The sequence below is a fragment of the Branchiostoma lanceolatum genome, chromosome 17, assembly GCF_035083965.1.
Source record: "Branchiostoma lanceolatum isolate klBraLanc5 chromosome 17, klBraLanc5.hap2, whole genome shotgun sequence".
NCBI lineage: Eukaryota > Metazoa > Chordata > Leptocardii > Amphioxiformes > Branchiostomatidae > Branchiostoma > Branchiostoma lanceolatum.
The window spans coordinates 7,074,372-7,097,029 of NC_089738.1; the positions used below are offsets into that span (position 1 = coordinate 7,074,372).

The following is a 22,658-nucleotide window of genomic DNA, read 5'->3' on the forward strand; positions in this document are numbered from 1 at the left end:
ATCTACTTGTTTGAATCACTATTTTGGGCATATCTTATTACCTGGATGTCTAACCTTCATCAATGCCCTATCATTTATTTATTTATTCATCTTTCGTAACAAGTTAAACACATATCATTTGTAATCCAATGATATATTGTGTGCCCAGAAGTTAGAACCCGGCTCATAATACAAAAATACACAAGGATAATGAATGAATGAAAGACCTTTATTGTACATTTATGCTTAAACAAGCTAAGTACAGGTCATGGTGATAAGCAAAGGACTACATACAGTGGTGATAATATAACGTAATATAATGTGATATCTTACTGTGTCTAATAGGACTAATCTATACTTGTCTACTATTTACAGGTTCGATAATAGCGCTTGCAAGTTTGGAGTTGAACATATTTTAATGAAACCCTGTCGCTTGTACATTTGAACAGGATTCATGCTTAATATCAAGTCATAAACCAAAGTTGTACTTGTAATATAATGTGTTTGGGGTGAAGGAAATTCATTTGTTCAGCTATGCTTCAACTGGTGTGCTTTAATTTTCCTGGTGAATAAAATCTGATAATTTCTATCATATATTTTGTCTGACTGTTTGGAAACGACTAAGTGTCCTCAGTCCTTCCGCACAGTGAACGTAGCTGGAACCATAAACGCATCAATGTAGCTATAGCCTAGTTGTTGAGATGTCTGAACCCTTGAGCATCAATAGCGGCTGTCCCATTCCTCCTTCTCTTTCCTCTCCCTCCAAACCTCGTCCAGGTAAGGCTGCAGGTATCGGATGTCCTCCTCAAACTTCGTCCACTGATCCTTGGGGAGAATCTGTGGGAGTAAACAGAGCGATTTCATGGCTATCTTTTACTTCTAGAAGGATCTTTAGATGTTTACTGTAAATTTGAATACTTTCACTTTTATTTCATTTGGAAAGTTCTTACATTCACCAGAATAGCCTGGTATCCAAACTTATTATAGTTCTTGAGTCTCCTCTCCGCTATTTGCGGAGAGTAGACTCGGGAGCTATGAGAGGTTTGGATATTCCAGGCTATCGCCAGAAGTCTCTTCGAATGAGGTAGGTATAGCTATGCCGATCGAAACACGTATCAATTGTATAGATAAAAGAATTGTTTATATCTACTGTTATTTCGCCTATAAATCGAAGATGGTAATGATATTGAAGGTAGTTGCATATTTCTAAATACTGTATGCATGTACCTCCCATGTCAGTGACCAGAAAATACCTTTTAGGTTGACGATATCACCCTTGTTAAACGATCGCTGGCTAGCTTCGTACTATCGATTGTATCTCTAATACTTTAGAAGTCTTATATGTTACAGTCCCTTTGACATAAACCAAAAAATCCTGACCTGGCTGCAGTAATGGCACGACAAGATGATTTCAAGACGATGATTAAGTTTTTGTCGAGTTCCCACTTCAGTTATACTTGACCAGTTGTAACAGTTGTATTTCTGTAAATGCACCTTGCGTGATCACTGCACGCCTTGCATTTTGCCTTGACAAATACCTGAGTGTTAAAATGGCGGTGTGGTCAGACGTGTTTAGCAACCCCGGGGCAAAATTTGAGATATATCTCATCTGATCAACAACAATAGCATCACATGATCGCCTTTTCAATACGGCATTGGCGTTCGCTCAAGTATGCATAACGTTACTTCAGGAAGTGCTACGTATATATGTATACACAGAAATAAGTCTTAAATCTCTGTCTGCACGGTGCAAAGCAAAGTATTCGTCCACAGAAGATATGCAGTCGAAATTGCATGCAGTGTTAAGCAATATGAAGTTTATTGTCTGTCTGGTGTTCCTTAGTACAGCGGGCTTCACATCAGGCCAGTCCACCCAAGAGGTAGGTCGAAGCTGTGCTGATACGCAGCAGTACATAGGCAACTGCTGCTTATAATTCTTATCAGTGGTGCAGCGTTTACATTATTGACGCCATTTCCAACGACAGAAGGTAATTGGCAAAGCATTTGGCGTAATAGTGAGGGTTTTAGGTTACGGCGATTGTACATTGTTAACGTTTGCTTATAGTTTCTAACGATTGAGCCGGTTGCACAATATACTTCTAAATTTCTGACATAAAGGTCTGTCATGTTTTAAATTGTAACCACTTAAATTGGCCAAATTGGCGACAAAAAGTATCTACGATAGATGGGTACAAGATGTCATGACAAATAAGACTACATCCCCATTATATTTGTTCCACAGGTGCGAGCACACAGTGGCTACACCCGGGACGGACAGTGTTCCTACACATTTGTGCTCCCCCCGTCCAGTGTGCAGCAGTGTGGTTCGGGGCAGGGAGAGGCTGATCTACAACAGATTCGCGAGCAGGTAAAAGCTTTGGAAATTGCAATGAGAATGACCTCAGGGATAAAGTGACTGAGTTCATACAACTTTGAAAACACTCATTTCTGTAATGACTTCTCATGAAAATCGGTGGAACAACCATGTATTTGATTGATGAAGCAGCCCGGATACATGTACATGTAATTGAACAGCTTATGCATAAATTTGAAGCTTTTAAATATTCATCTAATACTTCTTCTCATAATTCTGTAAGTACCCAATGTTTGCTTGGTTTTATACATTATTTCTTGGCGCAAAGGCAATGGAAGGACTGTTATCCAGCATGCTTATGTTAAGTTTTGTGAAAAATATTTACTTATTCAGTGATCACCAAACACTGTTGAGCTCCCTTGGTACACCAATTTCTTGTCATACAGATGAATGACCTGCAAAAAAACTACCAGGAGCTGAGACAGCATGATAATGGTCTTGAGCAAAGGCTGTCAGCCCTTGAAGGAAACACCAGGAACACAACTCAGTTTGGCCCAGGGGGTAAGATCTTGTATGGGTTTATTTTGTACAAATGCATCATTATCATAGGTTGCACCAAGGAGGTTACCTCTTTGGTTGCACTGATACAATATCCTGAAGTTAAGTATTATTACTCTTACTCTTCCCGAACAGACAAAAATGGTCTACCGTCCAGCTGCACGGAAGTAACAGAAAGAAGTGGATTCAACACTGACCGATTCTACGTGATCGACCCTGACGGACCAGACCGTGGAGTCCTGCCGATGACTGTTCAGTGTGATGTTGAGGGAGGAACAGGTAAGGAAATGTCAAAGACTGTTATATGGCGAAGCCGGCAATGTCAGAAATTAGATGACAATGACATAAGCAAAGAGCACTTTAGATAGAAGGAGCATAGTGTTAACTAGAAGAATGTAAAGTGGTATCAAAACGTCTGGCAAGCATTGACAAATACGAAATGCATTGAATTAAATCTGACCTTTTAGAGATGGAGTGATGAATCAAGCCAACAAGGTTAAATGAAGGGTATAGGAGATTCTTTTTACACAACCAGGTAATCTCACCTGCTTATCGTTTCGGTGTCTGCCAGACACCTTCTTCAGAGCTTCTGACTGGAGTACTGCTTCTCACCGCTATAAGTAGCCGATGTAGGTGGCGCTTATGCGGTGAGAACACTTTCCTCAAACATGGCTAAGTTTGTATCCCCCTCGTTTCGGTTCATCACTGGTGTTGACTTCCTTATCAAGTCAACACCAGTTTCCCTGTTACTGACATAATACATAAACTTATGATCCTGAGTAGTGTGTGATAGCAATTGTTTGGCAAAGCAAACGTACATGTATGTAACCATTGGCATTGAGTAGCTTTCGAGCCGTTTCATGGTGACCACAAGTTCACACTCACTCACACACACACACACTCACACACACACTCTCACACACACATACTCACAAAGATTCTGCTCAGAAGAAAAGACTTAGTAACTGTCACTTAGGCAAACATTTTCATGCATAATTACAATTTCAGCAATCACCCTGATTGGCCAAAACAGCGAGGCACGCACACATGTGAATGGGTTTAGTGGTCCAGGATCCTATTTCAAGAATGTGACATACTGGAACAGCATGGACCAAATGAGAGTTCTGATAGACCAGTCAAGCTTGTGCAAACAGCATATCAAGGTAAGTGTTGTTTACATGTCAGACATGCCGAAGGTCAGTCTGAGTTTCAATCCTGTCTAACTTGTGTCTGCTCCAACATTTGAAGTCGGCACAAGCTGAGCTGAGCTAGGCAGGTGAATCTTAGGTCAGCTACAAGACGGTTTTATGACAACAATGATACAGTGTCCCACTAAAGAAATTACATCTTGCAGTTCATGTTCATGGCCAGCTAACAAATGTACAAACATGTATTTCCAGTATGAATGCTATGCTTCAGTGATCTGGTACTCTTCCGGCACACCCTACGCCTGGTGGGTGACTTGGGATGGTCGCCAGGCTGACTACTGGGGAGGTGCCAGTCCTGGGAGTGGGAAATGTGCCTGTGGACAATCAGGTAATTAGAAAGCACCAACCTGCAATACACAAATTCATGCCATTGATGCCAGAACAGCTGAGTTCACATATTGCAAGCCCTTGACACAAATAAAACCTACCGACAACCTTTTTTCCTTGTCCAACAGTCACATGCTCTAAGAGATGCAACTGTGATGCCAATGATGGCGCATGGCGTGAGGATTCTGGGTTCTTGTTTCATAAGGATGACCTGCCGGTCACCCAGCTCAGGTTTGGGGATACTGGTTATGGAGGTCAGGGTTATCACACCCTGGGGAAACTCATCTGCTATCCCTGAGTCTATCTGTGAATAAGCATATTCCTGTCAAAGAAATACATCAGTAGAACTGTGTTCACTAAAACATTGTAGCATGCAACATGGAGAAGTCACGTATTACATTTTGTGTTTAATTAACACATTTCATTTAGATAACCAAGCTATTATGACGGGCATTTCTTTTCTTACGGTTTAGCTATGCACTATTTTGACGGGCATTTCTTTGCTTAAGATTTAGTTATGCACTACATGATGTTAGGTCTGAGGTGTCAATATTTTGTGGTATGTCATTGAAGTTTTTTTTTTAATTTCTTTTTAATTTTGCTTTTGTACAGACAAGGATGATGTGGCACTGTACTCAAGTTTTCCGTAACTTATTTTAACAGTGTCTCGTTACAGAGAACAGTAGCTCATTTTTACACTTACGTGAAGTTAAGAAAGTTGTTGAAAGTGCCTTTCCCAATGGCACAACATCGGTAGCGTCAGGGGATTCGAACCCGGGACTAGGCCGAACAGCCTGCCGTTACGCCACACGATCCCACGAAGTTGTAAAGCATATTCTAATGGAGTGCTTAGTAAGTGAAAAGATTGAGCCAGCAGGTAGTATGGAGGATGGTACCCACTACCCAGGCTAGTTTACAAGCTGGAAAACATTTTCATTTGCTTGGATTTAATCATTCCACTAGAACTGCTGTCACTTGTTACAACTTTAGTTGAGTTATTGTATTGTTTAAATAGTAACACATATACTACATGTAACCCATCACTATTAGTATAGTTTATGGCTGGAACCTAGCTCTTGAGACAAAAATAAACAAAGTTAAAAGTGCTTTGAGTTGAACATACAAGTATTTTAATGCAGTCCTTTTGGTGTACCATAACAACTCAATCTGCAACGTTTAATGTGTTATTTGTACCTGTTTAAATGAAACAACCAAACCACAAGATAATTGAAATTCCTGTGACATGTACACTTCAAACATTTGAACAGGATTCATGCTCAATGCCAACCACAGTTGTACTTGTAACTTAATGTTCTCTTGGTGATGTCGGTTGTTCATTTTGTAAGTTCTGCTTAAAAGTCAATGTGATGGACACACCGGTAGTAAAAGGTGTGACATAAATTTCCTTGGTGAATAAAATCTGATAATTTCTACCATATTTGTCTGTTTGAAAACGACTAAGTGTCCTCAGTCCTTCAGCACAGTGAAAGTACAGTAGTTGGAACCATATACGCATCAATGTAGCAATAGTCCTAGTTGTTGAGATGTCTGAATCCTTGAGCATCAATGTCGGCTATCCTATTCCTCCTTCTCTTTCTTCTCCCTCCAAACCTCGTCCAGGTAAGGCTGCAGGTATTGGATGTCCTCCTCAAACTTTGTCCATTGCCCCTTGGGGAGAGCTAGAATCAGTGGGAGTAAACAAACAAATTTGATGGTTAGGTTTTACATTTGGAATGATCTGTAGATATGTTGATTGTAAATTTGAATACTCTCAGTTTTATTTTATTTAGAAAGTTTCTGCATTCGCCAGAATAGCCTGGTATCCAATTGCAAACCTTTTATAGCTAGCTCCAGATTCTCCTCTCCAGAAGACTCGGGAGCTATAATAGGTTTGGATTCCAGGCTATCGCCAGAAGTCTCTTCAAATGAGGTAGGTATAGCTGTGCTGATCGAACCACGTATTAATTGTATAGATAAATTAATTGTTTACATCTACTGTTATTTTGCCTTTAAATCGTAGATGGTAATGATATTAAAGGTAGTTGCATATTTCTAAATACTGTGTTCATGTACCTCCTATGGAAGTGACCAGAAAATACCTATGAGGTTGACGATACTGAAATATCACCCTTGTTATTAAACGATCGCTGGTTAGCTACTACTAACGAATGATCCTCCAATACTTTAGAAGTCTTATACGCGACAGTTCCTTTGACATAAAGCAAAGTGAAGTCCTAAACTGGCTGCAGTACTGGCACGACAAGAGTTCCCACTGGACCAGTTGTAACAGTTGTATTTAAAGTGAAAGTGATCGCTTGAATCAGTTTAGCTCAAATGAACTCAATGAACAGATGAGCTAATCTTCCACTGGTCCCGACAGGAAGACAGACGATATATACAGCATTTATAGGTTCGTTGTACCGGGAAAATTCCCCTAGCTCTTTTCAACAAGCACGATGAACAGTGGACCACGGCTTAACGTCCCGTCCTAATGACTGCGACCCTTTCCGGTAGCGTGCATGTCGGGTGAGCGACACAGCCGGGATCGAACTCGCGGCTTCTAGTTCCAGAGGCAAGATCGCTAACCACTGGAGTACGCACGTATTTCTATAAATGAACCTTGCGTGATCACTGCACGCCTTGCATTTTGCTGTGACAAATACCAGTGTTAAAATGGCGGTGTGGTCAGACGTGTTTAGCAACCCCGGGGCAAAATTTGAGATACCTCATCTGATCCACAACAATAGCATCACATGATCACATTTTCAAGACGGCGTTCGCTCATGTATGCATAACGTAACTTCAGAAAGATTTACGTATACGCAGAGATAACTCTTAAATCCTTGTTTGCACGGTACGAAGAAAAGTATTCTTGATCGAACGTCCATAAAGGATCTGTACATAGAAGTCTAAAGCGCATGCAGTGTCAAGCAACATGAAGTCTGTTGTCTGTCTAGTGTTCCTTACTACGGCGGGCTTCACATCAGGCCAGTCCACCCAAGAGGTAGGTCGACGTTTTGCTAATACACAGCAGCACAGGAGCAACTGCTGCTCTTAATATGTATCAATGGCGCAGCGCCATTTCAACGACAGAAGGGAATCGACAAAGCATTCGACGTAATACTAATCATGTCGATGCTGATAGTATTATGAAAAAGTGAAATTTGAGGGCTCGAGGCTTTGGTGATAGTACGTTGTTTACGTTTCAGTTTATCAATCAAAGTGCAATCAACCGAAGGCACCAGGGCAGATGCATGGCCATGCGGCGGCTGCAGACATCTCCCTCCAGGATGTTTCAGTTTATAGTTAAAAAAAACTGAGACGAATGCACACTGTGACTGGGAAATTTCCGACATAAAGGTCTGTAACCGCTTAACCAGATACGGTGCCGACAAAAACGATCTACTGTAAACTACATACATTCACCGTGATACATTCCCGTTTGTTATTCAGGTGCGAGCACACAGTGGTTACACGCAGGAGGGGCAGTGTTCCTACACATTTGTGCTCCCCCCGTCCAGTGTGCAGCAGTGTGGTTCGGGACAGGGAGAGACCGATTTACAACAGATTCGTGAGCAGGTAGCTATAAGAGCTGAAAATGAAAATGGCCTCAGGGATAAAGTGACTGGGTGGACATAACTGTGAAAACACTCATGTTTGTAATAGCACCTCTTGGAAATATAGGAAAACCATTAATTGATGAAGCAGATGGGATACGTGATTAGCTATAGCTAATGCATGAATCTGAAGTTTTTAAACATTTACCTGATATTGTTATGCCATCTTCTGATAATGCTCTACGTACCCAGCGTTTGCCTACATGTATAAGAAGCGAGAAGAAGTCGAACCTGTAAATAGTAGACAAGTATAGATTAGTCATATTAGACGTAGTAAGATATCACCTTCTATTACGTTGTTTTATCATCACTGTATGTATTCCTTTGCTTATCACCATGACCTGTACTTTGCTTGTTTAAGCATAAATGTACAATAAATGTCTTTCATTCGTTATTCCTCAATACAAAAGAAAAGAAAACGAAGGAGTATTACCGAGCAGAAAAACTACCAGAAATATTTTGTGCAGTGATCGCCAAGGACGTATTGCATCAACGCGTTTCATTTTCCCAAATAACACCAATTTCTTTCCATACAGATGCAAAACAACTATCAGGAGCTGAGGCAACAGAATGATGTTCTTCAGCAGAGGCTGTCAGCCCTTGAAGGAAACACCAGGAACACAACTCAGTCTGGCCCAGGAGGTAAGATATTGTCCGGACTTATTTTGTACACTCAGATGCATCATTATCATAGGTTGCACCAAGGAGGTTACCTCATTGGTTGCACTGATACAATATCCTGAAGTTATGTATTTCTATTAATATTCCTGAATAGACAAAAATGGTCTACCCTCCAGCTGCACTGAAGTAACAGAAAGAAGTGGATTTAACACTGACCGATTCTACGTGATCGACCCTGACGGACCAGACCGTGGAGTCCTGCCGATGGTTGTTCAGTGTGATGTTGAGGGAGGAACAGGTTAGGAAAAGACAAAGAATGTTTTATGTCAAAGCCGGAAATGTCAGCAATGAGGTGAAAATAACATCAGCAGATAGCTCTTTAGATCAAAAGAGTATGGTGTTAACTAGAAGAATGTAAAACGGCATCAAAACCTCTGGCAAACATTGAATACGAAATGCATTCAAATGAATCTGACCTTTTTATAGCTGGAGTGATAAGTCAAGCCAACAAGTATGTATTGAACCCAGTGTATGTTGAATGTTTTGATGATAGGGGCCATACAAATTTTAATAGTACAGCATGGATTTGATTGTCTGGATGTAACTGTATAAAAAAAATCATTTTTTCAGAGTCGCGAAATAGAGGGACATACAAGAAGCAAATGACAGCTATCATATGGAGATATACTAGTACAGTAGCAAAATTTCATTTAGTATGACCAGTTGGCCAATGGATACTGCTTTGGCCCATTGATACTTTTTTGCCAACCAAAAGATCTGTTTGGTATGTAGTAGGCACATGTAACCATTGACATTGAGAAGCTTTTGAGCCGTTTCATGGTGACCACAAGTTCACACTTACACACACATAAAATTGCTGCTCAGAATAAATAGGCAAACATTTTCATGCAAAATTACAATTTCAGCAATTACCCTGATTGGCCACAACAGCGAGGCTCGGACACATGTGAATGGGTTTGGTGGTCCAGGATCCTACTCCAAGAAGGTGACATACTGGAACAACATGGGCCAAGTGAGAGTTCTGATAGACCACTCAAGCTTGTGCAAACAGCATATCAAGGTGGGTGCTGTTTACATGTAGATTTCCGGTCTGGGTCTAACCTTATATTCAGCAGGTGGCAAACCACCAACAAGTTCTATGAACATTGATAAAAATATATTGCAACCGTCAGTCAGATTAATATCTGTGGCGTGGTATTATGAAGTTTATGGGGTTTTTGTTATTAGCTAGAAATAACACAAATATGTATTTCCAGTATGAATGCCATTACTCATTGATCTGGGGCTCATCTGGTACACCCTACGGCTGGTGGGTGACTTGGGATGGTCGCCGGGCTGACTACTGGGGAGGTGCCAGTCCTGGGAGTGGGAAATGTGCCTGTGGACAATCAGGTGATTATAAAGCCAGGGTGCGAAATACTTTTTGAGCCAGGTTGCAACCTAGGGCAAATGCTAGGTTGCACATCCAAATGTCAAAATTCACCGATTTCTTCAAATTGAGCTCGTATGTAGCATATAATACTACTAATATTTCAAAATATAAATTAGATAGTATTGTGTCCCCATTGACCTAACAACATCTTGTTTAGCCGAGGGCAGTGTGTTTTCGTCTTTTTCAGCTCAAATTCCACGATCTATGAAGGGTTTTAGGTGGTTTAGAACGAAAAAGTGTTGATTTCTTTGTTTCAATTGAAGATTTACCGAATTTTATGAGAGTGACACTGTGTTTTTGTGAGCTTCCAGAGATCTTTGGCTCAAAGTATAAGGTTGCACACTGCGCTACCTGGGTTTGGAATTAACATGCACCAACCGAAATATTGTTGCACTGTGCAACGTGCAACCAGGTATTTTGCACACTGTAAAGCACCAACCTCCACTAGGCAAGTTCATGCCATTGAAGCCAGAACAGCACACCTGAACTATTGTGTTAATCATGGTCATGAATGTGACATGTCATATTCAAGTTTAATTGTTTTCACACATTTCATTGACAAATGAAAGAATCTATCATCTTGTAGGACAAGACATATCCGTTTTCCATTGTTTTTACCTGAGTTGACATATTGCAAGCCCTTGACGCAAACAAAACATACTGATAACCTTATTCCCTTGTTCAACAGGCACATGCTCTAAGAGATGCAACTGTGATGCCAATGATGGCACATCATGGCGTGAAGATTCTGGGTTCTTGTTTCATAAGGATGACCTGCCAGTCACCCAGCTCAGGTTTGGGGGTACTGCTGGTTATGGTCAAGGGTATCACACCGTGGGGAAACTCATCTGCCAGCCCTGAGTCTATCTGTGAATAAGCATATTCGTGTCAAAGAAATACATCAGTAGAAATGTGTTCACTAAAATATTGTAGCATGCAACATGGAGAAGTCACGTATTGCATTCTATGTTTAACTAACACATTTCATTTAGATATCCAAGCTATTATGACAGGCATTTCTTTGCTTAAGGTTTAGTTATGCACTATTATTACAGGCATTTCTTTGCTTAAGATTTAGTTATGCACTACATGATGTTAGGTCTGAGGTGTCAATATTTTGTGGTAAGGTATGTCATAGAAGTTTTTAATTTTTTTCAAAATTTTACTTTTTGACAGACAAGAATGATGTGGCACTGCACTCAAGTTTTTTCGTAACTTATTTTAACAGTGTCTTGTTACAGAGAACAGTAGCCCATTTTCACACCTGCGTGAAATTAAGGAAGTCGTTGAAATTAAGGAAGTCGTTGAAAGTGCCTTTCCCAATGGCACAACATTGGTATTACTACATTTGGTAGCGTCAGGGGATTCGAACCCGGGACTAGGCCGAACAGCCTGCCGTTACGCCACACGACCCCACAAAGTTGTAAAACATATTCTAATGGAGTGCTAAGCAACTGAAAAGATTGATCCAGCAGTTAGTATGGAGAATTGTACCCACTACCCAGGCTATTTTACAAGCTGGAAAACATTTTGCTTGGATTCAATCATTTCACTAGATCTGGTGTAACTTGTTACAACTTTATTGTACTGTTTAAATAGTAACACAATATACTACATGTAACCCATCGCTATTTGTATAGTTTATGGCTGGAACCTAGCTCGAGACAAAAATAAACAAAGGTAATAGTGCTTTGAGTTGAACATACATGTATTTTAAGGCAATCATTTTGGTGTACCATAACAACTTAACCTGCAACTTTTAATGTGTTATATATACCTGTTCCAATGAAATTACCAATCTACAAGATAATTGAAATTCCTGTGACATGTACACTTCAAACCTTAGAACAGGATTCATGCTCAATGCCAACCACAGTTTTTCTTGTAAGTTAATGTTCTCTTGGTGATGTAGGATGTTCATTTTGTAAGTTCTGCTTGAAAGTCAATGTGATGAACACACTGGTAGTAAAAGGTGTGACATAAATTTCCTTGGTGAATAAAATCTGATAATTTCTATCATATCTGTCTGAATGTTTGAACATGACTTTAGTCCTTAGTCCTTCAGCACAGTGAAAGTAGTTTGAACCATAAATGCTTCAATGTAGCTATAGTCCTAGTTGTTGAGATGTCTGAATCCTTGAGCAATGGCGGCTGTCCCATTCCTCCCTCTCTTTCTTCTGAGTAAGGCTGAGGGTATCGTACGTTACTGTTACTTTCAGAAGCCCCTAAACCGTTAAAATGTGCTGTAGAAGTTAGTTATAATGTTGAATACCGTCGCTTTTATTTCATTCGGATAATTCTTGCATTCGCCAGAGGTGTAGTTCAATAAGGTAGCTTGGCAGAGCTGGATATGTATCAATACTATTCTATTTCTGATAAATCGTACATGGTATTTTCAACTTTCTGCAGTGTTCATGTTCTATAGAGGTCAGAAAACAGACACGGCCAGTACTTAAAAGCAGTACCACGGATACTAGTATTGCAAGGAAAAAGATACACCACTTATACATTTGAAGTCTTCTATGTGACAACATTTTGACGTTGACTGATTTCTCACGGATTCCCATTGCCACTGCACCAGTTTATCAAGCTTGAAAGTAAGCTTTATTCAAATCCAACTTGCGTGACCATCGCAAGCATACCTTGCATTTAGACGCGCCAGAACTGTTGCGCAATGCGATGCTGTAAGGCACATTTTTTTCACTCAAGCACTTATTTATTATTTATTTATTTGTTGGCTCAGCATGTACATGCCAGGGTTGCCCAACTAGCCGGAGGCTAATACTAAGGGCGAACCCATGTGTGGTCATAGGACTGTATGTTTTGGACCATCTCACACCGGGGCATGTTCCTACTCTTTTTTCGAAAGGTGTGGTGGGTTCTTTTACGTGCGCAGGGTGTGGCTCTCCCCAAACACGGGACCTCCATTTAACGTCCTATCCGAGGGACTTCCCTAACCCTAGATGAGCTAGGTACTCATTTACACCTGGGTGAAGTGAGGAAAGTCGTGTAAAGTGCCTTTCCCAAGGGCACAACGTCGGGGCGCATGTGCAGACATGTTTGGAGGTAGCCCGGGTTCGAACTCGGGTCCCCTTGTCCCCTCACTCAAGCAGTTACATCACATGACCAAAGCTTTTGGCGTTCACTCACTCATGCATTTAAGCATACAAGACGAAGTGCGATGAGGAAGTAACCTGAAATCTCTGCGCGGTGTAAGAAGTATTCTTGACCGGACGTCCTCAGAAGATACATTGCAATCTAAAGTGCATGCCATGTTAAGCAACATGAAGTTCATTGTCTGTCTAGTGGTCCTCACTACAGCGGGATTCACATCAGGCCAGTCCACCCAAGAGGTAGGTCGAAGTTGTGCTGATACAAAGCAGCAAAGCCATGGGAGCAACTGCTGCTCTTGATCTTTATCAGTGGTGCAGCGTTTACGTTATTGACGCCATTTATAACTACAGAAGGGAGTCGACAAAGCATTCAACGTAATACTAATCATGTCGATGCTGATTGTATGTAGAAAAGGTGAATTTGTAGGGCTTGAGGCTTTGGTGATAGTATATTGTTTACGTTTGTGTATGCAGTCAAACCTGGTCACCTGGCCATGAACATAGCAGCCACCTGGCCATAGTGGTCATTTTTGGTGGTGGTAACGAACATCAGACAGACCAAAAACACACTTCATGTTGGACGTCTGGTAACCTCGGAATACTGTGATTTACAGCTCGCGCATAAAGCTTAGGATTTAATTTACTTCCTCGTAGCACATCCTCTTGTATGCATGCATGAGTGAAATTCAAAAGCTGTGATCACGTGATGTCAACAGTACTGGCGCGTCAGAATGCAAGGTGTTCTTGCGTCTGTGGTCACGCAAGTTGCATTTGAACAAAGCTTACTTGAAAGGCCAGAGCAGTGGCCACGGAAATCTGTATTCTCATCACAGTTGTTGGTAAAACAAGTACAGTGGGAAGTTGAGGTTGCTGTTAGAGGAGGTGCGACATAAAAAGACTTCGAATTCTAGACTAAGTATGAATATGAGTGATGCATTCGTCAGTAGTAGCAAGGTTCACGAGGTAACTATTTATGGTTATTCTAACAACAAAGGAGGTACATACACATAAAAGCGGAAAATATGCAACTACCTTTAACCCTATCCAGACTGGGCTTTTTGGGGATATCTGGGACCGGGGGGGGGGGGGGTGTGTGTGGCTCATTCGGCCCCCCCTCATAACTTCTGAACGGTATGATAACGGTATGATGTATCCTTCCCAAATTTGTAGGGAGTGATGTTCATGTAAAGTTTTATAATTCCTAGAAATTTGGTGACGTCTTGACGTAATATGACGTAATTATGACGTCATTGACGTGATTTTATTGGCTAAATAGGGAATTCCCGTAATATCTAAAGGTATTAAACAAAATAGTATGCATTGTTGATTCTAAGGTATACCAAGATATATTACGTAAATCGCTACTACGTTAATGTCAAAATGACGTCATTAAATGACGTCACGTGTTGTTAGCGACCCCTTGGGATCCGCCATCTTCGATCAGCCATTTTGAAATTTTCAAAAATACTTTGTTTTCCACTTATGACCCCAAAAAACACTAAAAATAGACTAGAAACGTTAATATAAATGTTTCTGGTAAAGAAAATGCCACATAGTGACGATTTTGAAGGCGAAAAAGCCTGTTGATACCTAAAATAGTGTAATGGTTCGCCATCTTGGATTTTGACCGATTACGTCATCAAATTAGCATAAATTATTAACATCAAATCATGAAAGTTACATCTTATTACATATGATGCTATACATGTAGGATAACTAGTGTAGTTGAGCAAGAAAACCTAAGAAATATAATTGTTTTTAAAAAATCAGTGATTTTTGCATAAAATGCCTTTCAGAAACCCGTTGCCATGGCAAAAAAAAAGATAAACTTATACAACCATCATGATATTGTTGCCAACTAAATTTTAGGAAAAGCCACCAAGTTTGGTAGTCCTAGCATATATCGTTCGGCAGTTATACGATGTCAAAGTTGGCACTTTCAGCCACCCCCAGTCTGGATAGGGTTAACGTCATCACGATTGATACACGCAAGAACAGTAAATGTAATGATTGATCGGTTTATCTTTTTAATCGATACATTTTCAGATCAGCCTACTAGTACCTAACTTATTCGTAAATTGTAGTTCCGAACGAGTGAGGCGAATGCGCACTGTGACTGGGAAATTTCCGACATAAAGGTCTGTAACCACTTAACCAGACACGGTGCCGACAAAAACGATCTACTGTAAACTACATTCACTCCCACTTGTTCTACAGGTGCGAGCACACAGTGGCTACACCCAGGGCGGAGAGTGTTCCTACACATTTGTGCTCCCCCCGTCCAGTGTGCAGCAGTGTGGTTCGGGGCAAGGAGAGGCCGATTTACAGCAGATTCGTGAGCAGGCAAGAGCTTTAAAAATCGCTATGAAAATAATCCCAGGGATCGATAAAGTAACTGGATGGACAGAAATGGCACCTCTTGGAAATATAGGAAAACCATGTACTGTACAATTGATGAAGCAGCTTGGATGCGTGATTAGCGACAGCTTAAGATTTACCAAATATTATTAGGTCATCAATTCTTCTGATAATTCTCTAAGGACCCAGTGTCTGCCCACATCATTCCTTAGAACAAAAGAAAACGAAGGGGTATTATCTAGCAGAAAAACTACAAAAAATGTTTCATTGAATGATCGCCAAGGCATCTGTACGTATCGCACAAACGTCTTTCATCTACCTGGATAACACCAATTACTTGCCATACAGATGCAAAACAACTATCAGGAGCTGAGGCAACAGAATGATGTTCTTCAGCAGAGGCTGTCAGCCCTTGAAGGAAACACCAAGAACACAACTCAGCCTGGCCCAGGGGGTAAGATCAATAACTTGACAGGGTTTATTTTGTACAAATGTGTTGACAGCCATTCGAAGAGAGTATGGCAAGTGTCCATGGTTTTGTACAAATACATCATCGTCCAATTGTAACATAGGTTGCACTCATACAATATCCTCAAGTTAAGTATTGCTATTACTATCCCTGAACAGACAAAAATGGTCTACCGTCCAGCTGCACGGAAGTAACAGAAAGAAGTGGATTCAACACTGACCGATTCTACGTGATCGACCCTGACGGACCAGACCGTGGGGTCCTGCCGATGACTGTTCAGTGTGATGTTGAGGGAGGAACAGGTTAGGAAAAGTCAAAGAATGTTATATGGCAAAGCCGGCAATGTCAGAAATTAGATGACAATAACATATGCAAAGAGCACTTTAGAAGAGTTTAAAATGACATCAAAACTTCTGGCAAGCATTGACAAATACGAAATGCATTCAATTAAATCTGACTTCTTATAGCTGGAGTGATGAATCAAGCCAACAAATACGTATTTAATCAAGTGTATGTTGAATGTTTTGATAATAGGGGCATTACAATTGTTAAACTTGTTTAATAGTAAAGTTCATGGAATTGATAGTCTGGATGTAAGGGTGCAAAAAAGTTTTCAGAGTCGCGAAATAGAGGGACATACAAGAAGCAAATGACAGGTATTTTATGAAGATATAGCAAAATTGTTTTCGTTTAGTATGACCGGTTGGCCAATGGATACTGCTTTGGCCCATGGATACTGTTTTGCCATACTTAGTATGTAGACTTTTCCCTGTTACTGACATAATACATAAACTTATGATCCTGGGTAGTGTGTACTAGCAATTGTTTGGCAAAGCAAACGTACATGTATGTAACCATTGGCATTGAGTAGCTTTCGAGCCGTTTCATGGTGACCACAAGTTCACACTCACTCACACCCCCTTGAGGGGAACACCAATAACACAACTCAGCCTGGCCCAGGCGGTAAGATCAATAACTTGTTTTTGTTGTTGTTGTTGTTGACAAATGTATTATTATCCAATAATAAACCTTCCTACCAAGTAGATACAAGTAGTAGACAGACGTAGACCTTCGCACATGTTGCACTGATATCAAAAAGAAATTACTCTGACGTTTCCGAACAGACAACAGTAGTCTACCATCCAGCTGCACTGAAGTAGTAGAAAGAAGTGGATTCAACAATCAGGAACTCTACGTCATCGACCCTGACGGACCAGACCGTGGGGTCCTGCCGATGGTTGTGTGATGTTGTGGGAGGAACAGGTTAGCACAAGTCAAAGAGTGTTATATGGCATAGCAGGCAATGTCAGCATATATATGTAAAATAATCTTTCGATTTAGTGAGCATAGCGTTAACCAGAAAAAAAAAAATTGTGTCCAAAAAGTATGAAAAGTATTGACAGATACCGGAAAGACATTCGATCAATCGATCCATGGCGTTTTATAATAGGTAGAGCGAGACGAACAGCCAACAAGGATATTAAATATTGTGTATGTTTTGATGATAAGGGCATCACAGAAGTTTCATAACCTATTTGGAATACAGTAAGATACATGGATGGGATAGTCAGGATGTATTTGAATTAGTATTTGTATTTCCAGAGTCGCGAAATGGAGAGACAAGCAGCTGCAAAATGCCAAATACGTGTAACAAGTATTCTATGGGGTAGGAATAGTGTTGTACAATCACACACGCGAGCGCGCGCACACACACACACACACACACACACACACACACACACACACACACACACACACACACACACACACACACTCACACACACACACACACACACACACTCACAAAGATGCTGCTCAGAAGAAAAGACTTAAGTAACTGTCACTTAGGCAAACATTTTCATGTTTAATTACAATTTCAGCAATCACCCTGATTGGCCACAACAGTGAGACACGGACACATGTAAATGCGTTTACTGGTCCAGGATCCTACTCCAAGAATGTGACATACTGGAACAACATGGATCAAATGAGAGTTCTGATAGACCAGTCAAGCTTGTGCAAACAGCATATCAAGGTGGGCGCTGTTTACATCTCCGGTCTGGGTGTAACCTTATCTTCAGCAGGTGGCATGCAAGCTACAAGTTTTGATGATGATTCTATGTCCCACGGAGTATTGCAACCGTGAGTCAGATTAATATCGGTGGCGTGGTATTGTGAAGTTTATGGGGATTGTTATTAGGCCACAGCAAGTAATTTTTATGGATGACATCAGCGCGCTCATTAATTTTCGCCTGATTTCGAAATAAAAAACAAGAAATTTCATTGCCCTCCGACGGTGGTCAACATGCCAAAAATTGGCAAATATGTCGTAAGCGTTGACAGTCTTAGGTGTTTCATTGCATATGAATACCCAGTGTAGTTCCTGCCCATGATGGTATGACAAGCTGTTTTCTGCATTTGTTCTAGTTAATTGCATGAGCTGTGTACACATCTTCAAGAACAGTTAAATGTTGACAGTCCAAGGTGTTTCATTGCATATGAATACCCAGTGTAGTTCCTGCCCATGATGGTATGACAAGCTGTTTTCTGCATTTGTTCTAGTTAATTGAGCTGTGTACACATCTTCAAGAACAGTTAAATGTTGACAGTCTAAGGTGTTTCATTGCATATGAATACCCAGTGTAGTTCCTGCCCATGATGGTAAAGCTGTTTTCTGCATTTGTTCTAGCAAGGGCATTATATAAATAATGGGGGGGGGGGGGGGGGTCTACACAAGGTGTTTCATCACATATGAATTCAAAGTGTATTTGCTTCAGATGATGGTACAACAAGCTCTTTTCTGCATTTGTTGTAGTTAGTCTATTGAGATGTATACACATCTACAATGACATGTTTACATTAAATCAAGGGAGTTTTATACTATATATGAAACCTCATTGGTTGAAAACAGGAATAAAAGACCTGTTGGTCATGATATCATATTTCGTCGCTTCAATTCTTGTTTAACAAGACTTATGATCTCAAAATTTGAAATTGTAGGAATCTTGTTTTTTTTGGCCCGCCTTGTTTTGTTTTTTCGCCCTATCTGATTAATTTTGGAGTCTGTGGAGGATGTCATCCATAAAATTTACTTGCTGTGGCCTTAGCTAGAAATAACACAAATATGTATTTCCAGTATGAATGCTATCACTCAGTGATCTGGGACTCGGCTGGCACACCCCACGCCTGGTGGGTGACTTGGGATGGTCGCCAGGCTGACTACTGGGGAGGTGCCAGTCCTGGGAGTGGGAAATGTGCCTGTGGACACTCAGGTAATTAAAGTACCAACCTGCAACCTGCAAGGTCATACCATTGAAGTCAAAACAGCACACGCGAATTATGTTAGATGTCATTTTCAAGTGTTGTGTTTACACATGTACAATGCAATGATCGTTTTTACACAATTCATTGAAAAATGACAAAATTGATCATTTTGTAGGAAATATTCCATTGTTTTTAGTAAATTTTACCAGAGTTGACATATTGCAAGCCTTTGACACAAACAAAGCCTTTTTTTTTTGTTCAACAGGCACATGCTCTAAGAGATGCAACTGTGATGCCGATGATAGCACATGGCGTGAAGATTCTGGGTTCTTGTTCCATAAGGATGACCTGCCAGTCACCCAGCTCAGGTTTGGGGATACTAGTAGACGTACTGAACAGGGGCATCACACCCTAGGGAAACTCATCTGCTACCCCTGAGTCTAGCTGAGACTATCTGTAAATTATTATATTCCTGTCAAAGAAATACTTCAGTAGAACTGTGTTCACTAAAACATTGTAGCATGAAACATGGAGAAGTCACGTATTACATTCTATGTTTAACTAACACATTTTATTTAGATAACCAAGCTATTATGACAGGCATTTCTTTTCTTATAAGGTTTAGTTATTCATGACAGGCTCTTCTTTGCTTAAGGTTTAGTTATGCACTATTATGACGGGCATTTCTTTGCTTAAGGTTTAGTCATGCACTATTATGACAGGCATTTCTTTGCTTAATGATGTTAGGTCTGAGGTGTCAATAATTTGTGGTAAGGTATGTCATTGAAGTTTTTAAATATTCTTTTAAATTTTGCTTTTGGACAGACAAGGATGATGTGGCACTGTACTCAAGTTTTTCGTAACTTCTTTTAACAGTGTCTCGTTACAGAGTACAGTAGCCCATTTTTACACCTGCGTGAAGTTAAGAAAGTCTTTGAAAGTGCCTTTCCCAATGGCAAAACTTTGGTAGCGTCAGGGGATTCGAACCCGGGACTAGGCCTAACAGTCTGCCGTTATGCCACACGACCCCACAAAGTTGTAAAACATATTCTAATGGAGCGCTTAGCAAGTGAAAAGACTGAGCCAGCAGGTAGTATGGAGGATGGTACCCATTACCTAGGCTAGTTTACAAGCTGGAAAACATTTTGATTTGCTTGGATTCAATCATTCCACTAGAACTGCTGTAACGTGTTACAACTTTAGTTGAGTTATTGTATTGTTTAAATAGTAACACATATACTATATGTAACCCATCGCTATTAGTATAGTTTATGGCTGGAACCTAGCTCTTGAGACAAAAATAAACAAAGTAAATAGCGCTTTGAGTTGAACATATATGTATTTTAATGTAGTCATTTTGGTGTACCATAACAACTTAACCTGCAACTTTTAATGTGTTATATATTCCTGTTCAAATGAAATAACCAAACCACAAGATAATTGAAATTCCTGTGACATGTACACTTCAAACCTTAGAACAGGATTCATGCTCAATGCCAACCACAGTTGTACTTGTAACTTAATGTTCTCTTGGTGATGTCGGTTGTTCTTTTTGTAAGTTCTGCTTGAAAGTCAATGTGATGGTCACACTGGTAGTAAAGTAATTTAATTTCTTTGGTGAATAAAATCTGATAATTTCTATCATATTTGTCTGACTGTTGAACATGACTGTGTCCTTAGTCCTTCAGCACAGTGAAAGTAGTTTGAACCATATATGCATCAATGTAGCTATAGTCCTAGTTGTTGAGATGTTTGAATCCTTGAGCAAATGAGCATCAATAGCGGCTGTCCCATTCCTCCTTCTCTTTCTTCTCCCTCCAAACCTCGTCCAGGTAAGGCTGCAGGTATCGGATGTCCTCCTCAAACTTCGTCCACTGCTCCTTCGGTAGAACCTATGGAAGAACACAGAAAGAATTTAATTGTTAGTTTGTAGCAATCACAGTTGATCGACATTTGTGGCAAATTGTTTGAAACAAAACCGTGCTTTAAAAAAAATGATGACCAATTCTTTGCAGATGAGGGAGGTTGATGAGACTGTGTACACTCATAATAAGCTCTCTGAAATGCAGACACTTTTGAATTTTTGTATCCTTAAGAATAGCTACTTGAGTAGGGCATCTGATTTCTATCAGAGCAAAGTCAAAGAAAACAAGCACATGTGTAGTATGAATACAGGGGTCAGAAGGTATGAGCATCTTCTAAAGGTCAAGTTATTATATAAAGATTGGTACAAATCAATGCCAGCATTGTGTCAAATTTTGCCCCAAAAGACCAGATTTGCCTACCCCCCCCTCTCGTGGCATTTTGCTAGTCTCTACCAGACTAACCGCGTCGGAAATAGAGAGAACATTTGCTGGGGGACTTTGGCCATTGATGATAACATTCCCATCCGCAGTTAGGGTTGCCTATTGGATCCTCTCTCTGTAGCCGACTCCCTTCATACAATTGACTCTATTTGGCCAATTTCTACTATTTTCCCAGCGACCCGCGGAGACTGGTAGAGGCTAGCATTTTGCGATGTCAAACCCATTTGTGGCGTCCACCCCACTTCCTTCAACTTGGGTTTATCCCCAGATAACCCAGTCAGGGCTAGGGGCAAAGTAGGGGGAGAGGCCCTAGGCTAAGGCGGGCAGGCCTCCAGCCTTGCCTGGAATGTCTCAACTGTGGGAGACAACACGACCTAGGCAAAGACCACTTTCTTTCTTCGTTTCCTGAGTCTCAATTAAAATTTGGTCAATTTTGCCTCAAGGTTCCCATGTGTAGCATTTTATTTTTTGGAACGGCCCATTGGGTGGGGAGGGGGGCGAGGAGCCTAGGGGGTGGTGGTGGCCGGTTTAATATAATACTAGCCTTTTCGTATATTTAAATTTTCCAAAGCTGACAATTTCTTTACCTAGCATACCTTCTACACAACTGAACATTACTTGCGCTATCAAAACTGGAAGGGATTTACTTATAAACGAAAATAAATTTGTACCTGTTTCTTCATGTCAAGGTCGAGCGCTCGTTTGATACGGAAAGCTCTGGCGTTGTACACGTCTTCGGGAAGCCGCTTCACCGCTTCTTTCACGTCCTCGGTCTCACGAAGAGTGTCGTCTCTCAACAGCCCGATCTGGTTGAAGGCTGCCCGTTCGTAGTACCATTTTTGCATCATTCGAAATACGCCACCCGTCTGTTTCGCTGCGACACGCGACGCCATTTTGCTAGAAAGATCGAGCTGAAGGTGACAAGACCCCATACACCGCAAATATATTACATACTCACATCCTTCTTTAGACCTGAATATTCATAACAAGATGAATATTAGTATATATAAATTATTGATCTTCAATATCAAATAAATTTTTTTTGGTGCTGTCTTCTATAGAACAGTTTTT

General features: G+C 40.6%; 4 protein-coding genes across 5 annotated transcripts; 3 read left to right on the plus strand and 1 right to left on the minus strand.

Moving 5' to 3' along the window:
* Positions 1-626: 626 nt before the first annotated feature.
* On the minus strand, positions 627-22,515 carry LOC136423434 (cytochrome b-c1 complex subunit 7-like). 2 transcript variants are annotated; one of them, XM_066411574.1, is made up of 3 exons: positions 22,259-22,515; positions 21,051-21,173; positions 10,975-12,215 (listed from the first exon to the last, which is right to left on the minus strand). In XM_066411574.1, the coding sequence occupies exons 1-2, from the start codon at positions 22,478-22,480 to the stop codon at positions 21,057-21,059; spliced, it is 339 nt and encodes a 112-aa protein (XP_066267671.1). In that variant the 5' UTR covers positions 22,481-22,515; the 3' UTR covers positions 10,975-12,215; positions 21,051-21,056. The 2 variants fall into 2 exon arrangements, with proteins under 2 accessions (XP_066267672.1, XP_066267671.1); XM_066411575.1 differs by lacking the exons at positions 10,975-12,215; positions 21,051-21,173 and adding an exon at positions 627-816.
* On the plus strand, positions 1,640-5,817 carry LOC136423433 (contactin-associated protein-like 5). The gene is made up of 7 exons (XM_066411573.1): positions 1,640-1,859; positions 2,222-2,347; positions 2,740-2,854; positions 2,987-3,130; positions 3,860-4,014; positions 4,252-4,387; positions 4,515-5,817. Exons 1-7 carry the CDS (start codon positions 1,758-1,760, stop codon positions 4,682-4,684), a joined length of 948 nt encoding a protein of 315 aa, XP_066267670.1. The 5' UTR covers positions 1,640-1,757; the 3' UTR covers positions 4,685-5,817.
* LOC136423257 (contactin-associated protein like 5-1-like) lies at positions 7,182-9,726 on the plus strand. The gene is made up of 5 exons (XM_066411367.1): positions 7,182-7,390; positions 7,840-7,965; positions 8,540-8,645; positions 8,779-8,922; positions 9,551-9,726. Exons 1-5 carry the CDS (start codon positions 7,322-7,324, stop codon positions 9,724-9,726), a joined length of 621 nt encoding a protein of 206 aa, XP_066267464.1. The 5' UTR covers positions 7,182-7,321.
* On the plus strand, positions 15,897-19,908 carry LOC136423259 (contactin-associated protein-like 5). Its single transcript, XM_066411368.1, has 5 exons — positions 15,897-16,002; positions 16,176-16,319; positions 17,898-18,052; positions 19,154-19,289; positions 19,547-19,908. Exons 1-5 carry the CDS (start codon positions 15,897-15,899, stop codon positions 19,717-19,719), a joined length of 714 nt encoding a protein of 237 aa, XP_066267465.1. The 3' UTR covers positions 19,720-19,908.
* Positions 22,516-22,658: the final 143 nt, after the last annotated feature.